The sequence below is a fragment of the Vespa crabro genome, chromosome 4 (genome assembly GCF_910589235.1).
Source record: "Vespa crabro chromosome 4, iyVesCrab1.2, whole genome shotgun sequence".
Taxonomy (NCBI): Eukaryota; Metazoa; Arthropoda; class Insecta; order Hymenoptera; family Vespidae; genus Vespa; species Vespa crabro.
Genome location: NC_060958.1, coordinates 9,119,437 through 9,132,422, shown reverse-complemented (window position 1 = coordinate 9,132,422; position 12,986 = coordinate 9,119,437). Strand labels below are relative to the sequence as shown.

Sequence of the window (12,986 nt, the reverse complement as noted above, 5' to 3'; positions counted from 1 at the left end):
ATTCATACGATCATTTGCGTAGCGCTTATTTCTAATCGATAAAAAAATTTCTTTTTTGTTACAGGTTACCACAGCTTGCCGTTTTAGCGAAGATTTTGTGCCTCCTGATGGTAAGTTACATATTTTACGTAATACTATTCTCTTAGCTATTAGAGAGATTCGTGAAATTTATTTTTCCGATATCTTCAAATACGAAACTTTTTAAAGATCATGTTTTATAGTTAGAGATATAGTAAACGATAGTTAATACCGTCGATAGAATTTCATTGGAATATCCTATCTTCGAAAAACTTTAGAAAACTTTTCTATTAGATGGCCCCTATTCTCTATGGAAAAGAGATAGGCATATCAACAATCTATATCAGCCATAAAATCGAATTCGAATGGTTTAGTCAATGGACACGCAAAGTTTTGCGAGAAAACTCATAGGACTCGTTTGTATTTCGTTCTGCTTTTTTTTTTTTTTTTTTGTAAGCTGGCACACTCTGTACTTTTCTTTCTTATCCTGTCTCACACAAACAATGATACATATATACATATGTAAGTATAATATACATATGTGTATATATGTATTTATATGTGTAATCCCAACCGATAGTAGTAGTTCGTTTCTCTTTTTACTTCTTCTCTTTGGCGGCTCCTGTAGTCTGTTCGATGACCGGGTCAGATCAAAGATATCCTCCTTCGTGCGAGAAAGAGAGGATGGAATTCGTGTTACGAATAGAAGATAAAGAGAGAGAGAGAGAGAGAGAGAGAGAGAGAGAGAGAGAGAAAGAGCGAAGGAGAGTATCGCGTGTTGGAAGTCGTGCCAGGACTTAGTAAATCGACGATTACGTCGGCGTGCACCTTACCTGCCATAGATTAATGATCGGTGCTTCCACTCCTACGCGTTTACAACGCCGACGATTTATATCGACGGGCTCGCGCGCTCCTTGCCGCCTTTGAGCTCCCACTTTCTATACTTCCTCACCTCTCTTATACCTTTCCCTTGTACCTTTAATTTCGCGCTCTTGTGCGCGCGCCACGTTCTCATATCTTTTCGTCTTCTCTCGTGTTATTATTTCTCTCTCTCTCTCTCTCTCTCTCTCTCTCTCTCTTTATCTTTTTTTCTTTCTTTCTTTCTTTCGTTCTTTCTCTCGTAATACTCCGGAGAAATGCAATGTTTCTCCATTTAGACGCATCGATATAACGATTGGAAAACACCTGAATCTTTCTTATCTCACTTTCGGTCGACTGTATCAAGATTTACGATTCGATTTGAAGCTTCCCTATAAGGATAATTCGGTGGAGGAGAATAAATAACGGGGACGATTTAATAAGATAAATGATCGAAAGTAATAGCGAAGTGTTTAGCTTCACGATATACCGTTGGACTTTTATGTCAAGGATCTTTGAGAGTTAAGAGAAATGTTTGAAAAAGAAAGGAAAAAAAAAAAAAAAAGAAAAAAAAAAAAAGAAAAAGAAAATAAAAGAAATTTTTCTCTCGCCGTGAATGTCATATTTATTCAGAGAATCATAGAATATCAATAAAATTAAAAGTTTACACGTCGGCCTTTAAGAATTCGCAATTTGAAATGCCGTTCTTTTTTTTTTTTTTTTTTTTTTTTGTTTCCTTTCCTCCTCTTTTTTCTTCTTCGCATTAAAACGCACATCTTCTCTGAAACGTACGTTTAGAAGCAAAACAATATAACGTTGTTTTATTCGCGTTGCAACAAGCCACGAGGTACTTTCAATTTGGTTAATTAGATGGAACGAAGTGCCGTATGGCGGGTCGGTTGGCCTCACAACATTGTTATGGCGCCAGTTTTGAAATAAACGAAAGGTGATTATCAGAAGCGCCATTAATGGACGGCTCGTGTCTGCTCGTTAACGATCCTCCCCATTCTACTTTTCTTCTTTTTCCACGGACATGGACGGTTATTTGCTCGGTCTAAGCGTCTTCGAATCCGTACAAGGAACCAGAAAGACGAAGAAGAGTCGACGAACTGATGTCTCTCAACTAAGAGATCGTATAAATGTACGTTGTTCGTTCGCGTAAAATAAACGGCCAAGGTTCGCCAATATATTTTAACGACTTAGAACGTTTATTCTTGTAGATCCTTAAAAGTTATACAATATTTCTTAAAATAATTTTAAATGAATAAAATTATTTTCCTCTTTAATTTATATCAAGTGGACAATTTTATTATATACATTTGTAATGTTTCAGAAATAAAAGAAAGATAAATGTAAGTTAGATAAGTGACGTTTACAGTTATCGGCACGCGTTTAAAAGCAATAAAGTATAGTTCTTCTGTGTTTATCTCGAAGTGTTGTTACATCGGAGTGCCCTTCCACGATGGGATTATTCGCTTTCGGAAGACATAAGAGTACCCTTTTGTAATTGCAGGTGGTGATGTGCGGGGCGGTACCGGCGATGGTGCGCTCCGTGAGTCTCTACTCGACTTGCAGCAGCGGCAATGTTACCGTAATGGGCCGCTCGATCAAGGCCGTGGGACGCAGCGATGACAATGCACCCTACCGTAAGTGGAAGCTTTTCATCTTTTCAACCTTTCTCTTTCGACTAACATCTTCCTCTAACGATTCCTTCGTTAATGACGGTGCGGCTTAATAAATGATTGTGACGAAGAAAAAAAAAGAAAAAAAAAATAAAAGAAGAGGAAAGAAACTTGTGTTCTTCTTTTTTCCTTTTCTTTTTCTTTTTTTCCTCTTTTCTTTTTTCTTCTTCTTCTTCTTGTTCTTTCTTTTTTTCCTCTTGTTTAATTTAACATTCAGTGATTCGGATCGTTAATTTTATTTCAAAAATAATCAATAAAGTTCGCGTAATAAACGACCAAATTTATTTCAATATTACTAATATTCTTATAATAATAATAATAATAATAATAATAATAATAATAATAATAATAATAAATTCATCAATTTATTATAATGATTATAGATTTCAAAGTGAGATGAAGCACATGCATGCGTGTGGCTATCGTATTATGATTAATTAATCGAATCCAATCGAAAGTTTCGAGGTAGCAAGAGGCAATGAGGGAGTTTATCTTACGAATCGATGGTTCTGTAAAAATTTTTCAAAGGGCTGACGAAGAGAAGGAGTTTAAACGTCGACGATCGCCGGCATTAAAGATCTTAATTTACTGCGATTCTTATCGATTCGAGCTCGGGTCGAGGACTTATATTTTCTTCTGTCTGTCTCTCTCTCTCTCTCTCTCTCTCTCTCTCTCTCTCTCTTTCTCTTTTTTGGCTACCAAGAAAGAGAGAGCAAAAGCGAAAGAGAGAGAGAGAGAGAGAGAGAAAGAGAGAGAGTAGCTCTTTATCCCTCTTATCCTTTATCTACCCCTTTCTCTTGTTCGTCCCAAAGCGTAGCTTTTACGAGCTAATAACCAAAGATAGTATCGGACGGAGCATGTGGTATCGATTCTCAAGATTTAAAAGAACAAATTCGAATTCTTCGAATACACCCGAAAGATCTTTATTTCTTACATGGAATAAGAATGATAATTCACGTCGATCGAGTTAAAGTGAATCAACGTATTTCGTTTCTCCCTTCCTCCTCCTTCCCCCCTCTCTCTCTCTCTCTCTCTCTTTTTACTTTTTTTTTTTTTTTTTTTTTTTTTTTTTCGTAATTTCTTCGAAGCGATACAAGACGTCGGATAAGAAAAAGAAAACGGAAAAATTAACGAGATAAGGATCCGCGATGATTCGCGTCAGAGAAATCTCATCTTCGCTAATAACATCGAGAAGAGGGCAGTCATCTTCTTTGATAAAATGGAAAAAGGGCAGCGCCCTTTTCCTCTCGCGAAGAGAAAACAGAGACGAAGAGATGGTACTCTTTAAAGGAAGGGAGTAATAGTTTTTAAAGAGCCAAAGTCAAGATGAGTAACGATGCTCCTTTTAAATCGGTCTAGTCGCTATTGTTTTCGACTAGACACTGTTTACGTCTAACTCTCTCTCTCTCTCTCTCTCTCTCTCTCTCTCTCTCTCTCTCTCTCTCTCTCTCTCTCTATCGCATTCGTTCTTTTTCTTTTCGAAGGAGTATTATTTATTGACCGGCATTCGAATACGCCGCTTTTCCTTCGTCGTAATTCACGTTCGTTGGACTCATAGAATCCGTGACTCTGATCTTTCTCTCTCTTTCTCTTTCTCTTTCTCTTTCTCTCTCTCTCTCTCTCTCTCTCTTTTTTTCTTTTAAACGGAGGAAAAAAAAAGAGTTACCTAGATCGTTTGGGACGACAAGCATTTGGAAAAAGCGTATCTTTATCGCGAATTGATTACTCGTAAATGTCAAAACTTATCCTTTACGAATGACCATCGATAGAAATAACCACGGCGTAGGATCGTTTCCCGGAATGTGTTTCTTCTTTTCTTCTTTTTCGTTTATTTTGCTTTTTTCTTTCTTTTCTTCCCTTCTCTCTTTATCCTTCCTTTTATTTTCTCCTTTTTCTCGAGCTTTTTTTTTTTCTCTTCATCGTTCTACGTGGTCTCCTTTTGGTAAAAAAAAGAAAAAAAAAAAAAAAAAAAAAGAAAAGAAGATAACGCTCATTCATTCCCTGTTCAGAATCGATACGATGTTACTTGTATCGAATGAAAATCGATTATCAACGTTATCTTCCTGAATTCTCTCACGTCGAAATACCAAGATGTCTTGTCTTTCCTTAGTCAGTATATTATGCTCGGAGAGGAGCGTTCTCGATTCCAATGCAATCTCGAGAACCGTTTCTTGGCGTGCATGTGAAAGTGAAGGAGGAGAGAAGAACGGCAGAACCGTCCGCCCTCCGCGGACTTCGTGTTAAGAGAGAAAGAGAAAGAGAGAGAGAGAGAGAGAGAGAGAGAGACAGAGAGATAAAGAGAGAGAGAGAGAGATGGCAAGAGAGAAAGAACTGAGAGGAGGAGGGAAGAAGTTGAAGGCTTGTGTAAACAGAAGAGCCAGTTTTCGCGCCGCACGCTACGCCGCGTCTGCATCTCCCCGAGATCCATCACGTTCTTTCGTCTCCTCCTCTACCACCTACTTCTCTCCACCTTCTTTCCCGTTAAGCCTTTCTCTTTCTCTCTCTTTCTCTCTCTCTCTCTCTGTCTCTCTCTTTCTATCTCTCGCCGACAACAGCGTTGCTTCTCTTACGGAACGGAATGAGAGAATCGTGACGTACCGTGGGATCCTTTCTCAATTTTGCATTCCAATTGTTTCTCTCTCTCTCTCTCTCTCTCTCTCTCTCTCTCTCTCTCTCTCTCTCTCTCTCTCTCTCTTTGTTTCTTCTCCTTTTTATTTCTTTTATCCCTTATTCTTTTTGTTTATTTATTTATTTATTTTATTATTATTATTATTATTATTATTATTATTATTATTATTATTATTATTATTATGATTATTCTTTTGTCTCGTTTGATAAGAGAAATTCAGTAGTAGATCTACGTAGAACGATACAGACTACACGGTAGAATCATATAGTAGGAATATAGTGTAGACGTTGATCTCCGTCATCGTAACGACATATGAGTCACCGTCTGTCCATCGCCAAGCTGGCATCAGTTTTCTCTCCGTGCTAAAGACAGCCGGGTGGTATCGATTTACCTTAGAAGGAACGTCGGACGAGCTCGATATAAGCTCCGGAAGAGAGAACGTCATCGGATGAATGACAGTGACTTTATGGAAGATAAGACATTGTTCTACGTAATGTTTGGAATCGATGTCATTCACTATTTAACTCGTTCGAGACAATTCTTTTTTTTTTAATATTATTATTATTATTATTATTATTATTATTATTATTATTATTATTATTATTATTATTACAAAGACATAGGGATCGTTTGATTTACAAAAGAAATCAATGTTGTTGAGTGCCACTTATATCTTTTTTTTCTCTCTCTCTCTCTCTCTCTTTCTTTTCTTTCGTTATAGTTGTTGTCGTACCGGCGAAAGCGGATGCGTGCCTGCGGTCGTTCGAGTATAGTTTCCGTGGTCGTTTACCACGACGTAAGAGTAGGTGCCGCAAGTCTTTTTTACGATCACGTTTCCACATTAATCTCAAAGGGCCGTCCCAGTCATTTTTTTTTTTCTTTTTTTTTTTTCTTTTTTTTTTTTCTTTCTTTTTTTTTCTATCGTAGATCACTACGAAAACTTCCTCGTACGGAAAGCACGAGAGAAATAATTGATCTTCCTTTAAAAAGTTCGTCGAAAAGATTTTCAAGCAAAAACAGAAAAAAAAAAAAAAAAAAAAAAAAAAAAAAAGAAATCAACTCGTCAAATTCATTCGTTTTGCGACTTTAATAATCATTTTGTCCTTTAATTATACGAATCGAAAAAGCAAAAGGACAAAGGGGGAATAAAAAAAAAGAAAAAAAGAAAAAAAGAAAAAAAGAAATATATCTCTGATCCTGAACTCGAAGAGATACTACCTGTTAGAAAGAGAGATTGTGTCTATTCAACGAGTCCCGATTAAGAGAGGCTCCATTCCATCGTGTGGAAGCGATAGAGCCACTAATTGGTTGTCTTCATTGTTCGAATCTCGACTTACGAATCGACTCGAAGTTATTCGACGACCACCCCGTGCGATCGGATGGGGCATTCCTAAGCTATCTAAAACGGTCTCGAAGGAACGTTGGTTGGAGTTGCTCGAAAGAATACGAGGAAGGGAACGCATTTTCCTTTCTATAATGTCCCTTCTTTTTTTTTTCTTTTCTTTTTTTCTTTTTTTTTTTTTTTTGCTTTCTTTCTCTTGCTACGACAGCTGGTAAGATCGATTAACATACCCGTCCGTGAGGACACAGTGGAGAAGATCAGGTTTAAAGAATTTCGCGCGAGCCAGCTTTTCCGACGGGGTGTCAGGAAAAGACGGATGGACGCGGACGTACGGACCGGATAGCACTAAAATACGGATTGGGAGATAGTAAAGGAGGAAGGATTCCAAGCGTAGACAGCACTCGTCCGACCTGGAGTTTAATTATTTTAGTCTTAGCGAGCTGTGATTAGCGCGTCAACCCGATAAACCAGACTTCAGCTGTCGCACCTTTGATCTGAGCCGGGACGCCTCTCTCTCTCTCTCTCTCTCTCTCTCTCTCTCTCTCTCTCTCTCTCTCTCTCTTTTCTTTTACCAGTTTGTACAACGTGTAGGTATATCTATGTACTCTCTGCTCCTGGTCAAGAAGGACGATGCCGTTGCACATCGACCAATCGTGCGTTTAGGTGTTAATGACAGGGTCGCTATTATACATGCGCCCTCGTAACAAGAGCTGTGGCTATACGCGTCTTTTCTTCTTTCCTTCTTCTTTCCTTCTTCTTCTTCTTCTTCATCTTCTCCTCCATCTTCTCTTCTGCTTACGCATTTGGTATACCGGCTATATCGCGTTGTATTATAGCTTTCATAACGCCGACGCCGCGAAATTGTGGCGGACCAGTGGTTCTCAATGGTACCCTCGTATCCAGGAAAAAGCAATCGTTTAAATCATCCCTATTATACATATTGTTTTTGAGAAAGAACTCGTATACATACATAAAACTCTGGCAAAGAATATTTGGACGGATTTAGAGCCTTTCTTCGATGTAGAAGGGTTGAAAGAACTCGGCCGTCGTTCTCATTCGAGGGTGCGGGTCAGTTGCGAACCTATAACCAACCGGCAAATCGGTTCCCGTATCGCGAGAAGCACGTAGAAGTAATATATGGGATCCATTCTTCTCTCCCTCTCCTCGTCTCGGTCTTTTCCTCGTATGAGAATGCTGGCCCATCCCACCGGTTATTATCGGGGGTAATCGTGCCTAAAAGCCGGTGCCCGCTTTTGATTAAAATTGCCTTTTAATTCATTTGGCAGCCTCTAATCTCCTGGCGGCTTCGATCAGAGGGCAGAAGCAGTAAGGAGACGGGGGTGGAGTTTTCGAGAGTGAAAGAGAGAGAGAGAGAGAGAGAGAGAGAGAGAGAGAGAATCTCTCGGTCCTTCTCCCTCTTTCTTTTTTTTTCTTTCTTTCTTTCTTTTAGCACGACGAAGAAATTCTTCGGTCATGTTCCCCGTCGCAAAAATTCTTCTCGAAAAGTCCTCGCAATTTCTAGAAATTAAATCGGAACTCGTTAATCCTTATTTTTAGAATTTTAATATACGAGTATCGAGGCTAACCGAACGAGGAAAAAGGGTCTTTGATTTTTGGTATTTAGAACCTCTTGGCACTACTTCAAAGTCGATATCGAAAACCGCAGGACATACATGGAAGAATTCCAAACACTTACCGGTATTGTAATGTCTTGCGATGTAGCAGTGAACTATTTCAAGATATTGTCAATTTCATATATTCCGGTTTCTACATGGATACATACGTACATATTGCCATTCCTTCATTTTTCTAAAAGAAAATTCTCTCGGATTAATCCAATGGACCGATCGAAAGAAACGTATTAAATTTTTCGAAGGGGTTAATTAACGAAAATGAAATTGAATTTAGAGATTTTTGAACGAACGTAAATAACTTTAAGAGACAGTTTCAAATGATACGTGATAGTTCGGTGCCAAAAATGTAAACGAATTTAAACCATGAACAAATGGACCACCCAACGTACACTTTCTCTCTCTCTCTCTCTCTCTCTCTCTCTCTCTCTCTCTCTCTCTCTCTCTCTCTCTTGTCTTCTTAGAAGAAGTTATAAAGCTTGAGAAAGCTCAGGTCTTCCGGGACTTCGTTGTTGCACCTGTAAAACTCCTATTATCCTTTTTACCTTGATCGGAACAAAAGATGGTTCTTGGACGACGGTATATTTCGTAATAATACAAGAAAGAGACAGTGAGACAAGAAAGAAGGGTTTGGATATAGAAAAGAAAAGATCGTACGAGAGAAAAAGCGAGAGAGGTGCAGAGGGTACGGAGTTGGACGTGCACTCTCTTCGGGGTCGAAGCACGAACGACAGGGTCCGCTAAGTGGCAAAGCACACACCGGTCGGTCTGTGCCTCCTTCATTAGCACCGACCGGCCAGGCCGCCGCTTTTCTTCTTTCCACGGTGCCGAAGAGTGCCTGGAAGGAAGAAGAGGGACAGTAGGAGCGAGTGAGCTAGCGTACCTCGATGTAGGTAGTACGACTCTCGCGCCATAAACCACGGACTCTTTCTCTTTCTTTCTTTCTTTCTTTCTTTCTTCCTTTCTTTCTTTCTCTTTCTTTCGTGGTCTCGCTTCTAAGAAATGTGCCAGCAGCATGAGTGCGCGCGCGCTCACACGCTTCAGCATACCGATGCCACGAAAGACATCTCGAGTCGGCCACCATCAGCGAGTTCGCTTTGTCCTCTCGCATTTGCCGCGTGTATCGTTTCGAAGGACGCACCGCAAAATCTCTTTCTATCTTTCTCTCTCTCTCTCCTTCCCTCTCTCTCTTTCTCTCTCTTTTTCTCTTTTCTGCGAAAGCAACGATTCTTTATTTGCCCTATTCCACCTTCTGTTACAGAGAAGCTCACGACACAGTCCGAGGACTTCAGTAGGAAGCTGTACATCTTCGCGGAGAAAAGCCAGCGATACATTTGCTTCAACAAGCGATGGAAACTCGTCGGCCTGGTAATTACTTGTCTTCCAATTATCGAACATATTTCATCGCGGACTCGACAATATATCACGTATTCGCGTATTCGAATAACTTTTAGCTTATCTCATATATATGTATAGCGAATATCATTTTCAATGAGAATACTCGTAACTTCTTTGTTATTTTGTGAACATAAAGATTTCAATTAGGTTTTACCTTATATCACTAGAACAAAGAAAACACTGAAATAGTCACGTTTAAATGGTTAATCATTTATAAAAGATACGACCTCTTCTTCATACTTTCCTTTTCTTGTTATAGCCGAAGAAACAGAAGGGTCCGATGTGCCAGTTCTACGAGGTCTACAACGGTTCGTACCTGAGGTACAAGAGCGTGGCCGATGGTACGCGATACCTCGGTTTCAACAAGCTCGGTAAACCGATGAAGAATCCCCATGGTAGGCAGGAATGTTTCAACTTCATCAAATACAATCCTCACGCCGACATAAACCATCATAACAACTTGGTGAACGCGGATATGGGTGGTATGGAGCCGAGAGAACCTTACGTGGTATCGAGAAAGCCTTCACCGATGAGGGCGACGAAGAACTCGCTGATACAAGCCGACAGTAATGGTGCGAGGCAGCAACAGCACCATCATCATCAGCAACAACAACAACAACAACAACAACAACAACAACAACAGCAGCAGCAACAGCAACAGCAACATCCAGCGGGGCACACGACGACGCATCGTCATCGGCACTCGAATCGTTGGAAGATGCGACAGGACGAAGAGGAACACTCGGCGATGCCACGAAGACGGCACGAGAGTCGTCTACTCGTCGAGGCCAGCAAGTATTGAGCCGGAAAAGCGTTGGCTCGCCGATCAAGACTGCCTCCTTAATTCGCACATGCAAACACACACACACACACACACACACATACATACGAACGAACGAAACCGCGTACACAATATAATATACATAAAAGCCAGCCTTATACATAAAATATCACAGACATTACACGAAGATATAAGGAACACACTCACACACACAGACACACATATACACATATACATGACGATTATACACAGAAAAAAAAACACATACACATATACACACGCACACACACACACCGTACTTCCGTGAATTACCTGAGATTAATCTACCGAACGAACAGCTCACGTACGTCGCTTTGGCGCCCCTTTTTGTTTCCCTTCAAATGATCATGTTCGGTATGATTCTTCAGGAAAAATCGGCGAAACACGGAAACACCGCGACTTCGAGAATATATATATATATATATATATATATATATATATATATATATATGATTAAGCTTATAAGAGCCGCGACTTGGGTCGCGCGAAGCCGCGTCTCGATTTACGTAGGTGAGAATGAAAATATGATAAAGGCAAAGATATGAGGAGAATTGAAAATATGAAATGGGAAAAAAGAAAAAAAGAAAAAAGAAAAAAGAAAAAAAAAAAAATTACGTAGGACGACTTCAACGACTCCGATCTCCAATAATAATTATTCGCGCGACTCCGAAACTCCTCTCTTGCCCCCCGACTGAACCCATTTAGGGCAAGTAGGAGTAAATCAGAGACGAAGCATGCGAGAAAGAGTCGATGAACTCTCGTCGCGCTTTAAATCATCGCGGCAGTCTCTCGCGCGCGCGCACGCGCCTCGTTTCTTCGCGCGGAGAGTTTGGCACGCGCTAGCCGAAAAAAAAAGAAAAAAAAAAAGGAAAGGAAAAGAAAAGAAAAGAAAATGAAAAATCGCTATGGCGATCGTAGGTAAGCGCACGTGCGTTCGTTTCCCACCGAGCGGTCTCTCTCTCTCTCTCTCTCCCTACCTCCCTTCCTCCCTCCCTCCCTCCCACTACCTCTCCCTTTTTGAACGAAGCGACAAACGGATTCAACGGTTCTAAAAACTCTTCTCCTCCATTAAACACAGGGATTCTCAAATTAGTTTTTTATTCTAAAAAAAAAAAAAAGAAAAAAAAAAAAAAAAGAAAAAAAAATGACAAGATTTTTGTGAAAATGGACATCGAGGGAGGCACGATATAATTCTTTGCTCTTAACTATATAAGTGGAGGAGAAAAGGAAAAAAAAAATGTAATAGAGATTCGCGGTGTTCCTTAAGAGGGGCGTCGCGCGCGAGCTCGTTGCTGCGCGCACACTAAGAGAACAATAAAGAAAGAAAGAAAGAAAGAAAGAAAGAAGAAAAGAAAAGAAAAAAAAAGAAACAAAAAAAAAAAAAGAAAAAGCCTCATGCCGCCGCGCAAGAAGACTCTCTCGCTCGCTGTGTGCTAATTTTACGGCCCGCCTAACGTAATGTAACGTAACGTAACGTAACGTAACGTAACGTAACGTAACGTAACGTGCGTGCGTGCTCTGCCTGCCTGCCTGCATGCGTGTACGTATGATGTGTGAGAATGTGCCTGAATGCTTATATGTGTGTATGTGTGTGTGTGTGTGTGAGTGTGTGTATGTGTGTGTGAGTAGTAGCGTACGCGTGTAGATACGCACGATCGATCGCTCGCCCACGAGCTCGAAGCTTCAATGTCAACCCAAAACGAGCAATAATAATTAACAATAATAACAAAAAAAAATATATATATATATATGTGTATGGGCAAACGAGAAAAAGAAAATGGAAAAAAGTTAAAAAAAGAAAAAAGAAGAGAGAAAAGTATAATATTCGCAACAGGAATGTGGCGCGAGCGTGAACGAGCGTATCCCTATCTCTTTTTCTGTGTTGTTGTTGTTGTTGTTGTTGCGTGTGTTAAATGCGTGCGTGCGTGCGTACGTGTTGTATTTGCCTCTTAAACGCGTGTGAGTGCGTGTAATATATTTACTATATCGTTATTGAAAACTTAATCCTTAGGACGCTGTCGCATAAAAGAAAAAAAAAAAAAACTGTATTATTAGGTTAGAAAAACGCGAACACTTATGTACGCGATGGCAACGCGAAAAGCCGACCGGGGCTGACTGTTCCTGCTGCTGTTGTTTCCTTCTTCTTCGTCCTTTACATTTGACAATTTCTCTTATTCGACTTCCTCCTACTTTATTCTCTCTATCTCTCTTCCTCTCTCCTTTCGAATTTTTAATTCAATGTTGTGAGCAGCGACACGGTGCAGCTTCTCGCGTCAACGCCACGCGAAAGGAGCGCCTGCTCTTTTTTTTTCCCAAAAAGGAAACGCTCCCTAGGTAGCTTATTTATTGAAATCACGTTTTAGGTTACTACGAAGGCCGAATCGCCCGATCCTTTCTTCCTTCCTTCCTTCCTTCCTTCCTTCCTTCCATCCATCCATCCTTCTTTCTTTCTTTCTTTCTTTCTTTCTTTTCTTCCTTTCTTCTTCCCTCCTTCCTTTATTTTTTTATTTTCCTTTTTAATCTTTTCTTTCTACCCTTCCACATACCACACACTTCTATCTCACGATCGACCTCGTATAACGCGTGTGTGAAAATACGCGTCGCTCTC

General features: G+C 40.1%; 1 protein-coding gene across 7 annotated transcripts in view; it reads left to right on the top strand.

The window, feature by feature from the left end:
• The window catches only part of LOC124423342 (fibroblast growth factor 17-like), a 118,867-nt gene that overhangs the window by 105,313 nt on the left and 568 nt on the right, over positions 1-12,986 (top strand). For all 7 annotated transcript variants that reach the window (XM_046960951.1, XM_046960950.1, XM_046960953.1 and 4 more), the window contains 4 exons: positions 65-110; positions 2,390-2,522; positions 9,422-9,528; positions 9,818-12,986. The exon at positions 9,818-12,986 is cut by the window's right edge and continues 568 nt beyond it. In XM_046960951.1, the coding sequence (XP_046816907.1) occupies positions 65-110; positions 2,390-2,522; positions 9,422-9,528; positions 9,818-10,360 (829 nt within the window). In that variant the 3' untranslated portion in view covers positions 10,361-12,986. The remainder of the gene's footprint in view (positions 1-64; positions 111-2,389; positions 2,523-9,421; positions 9,529-9,817) is intronic.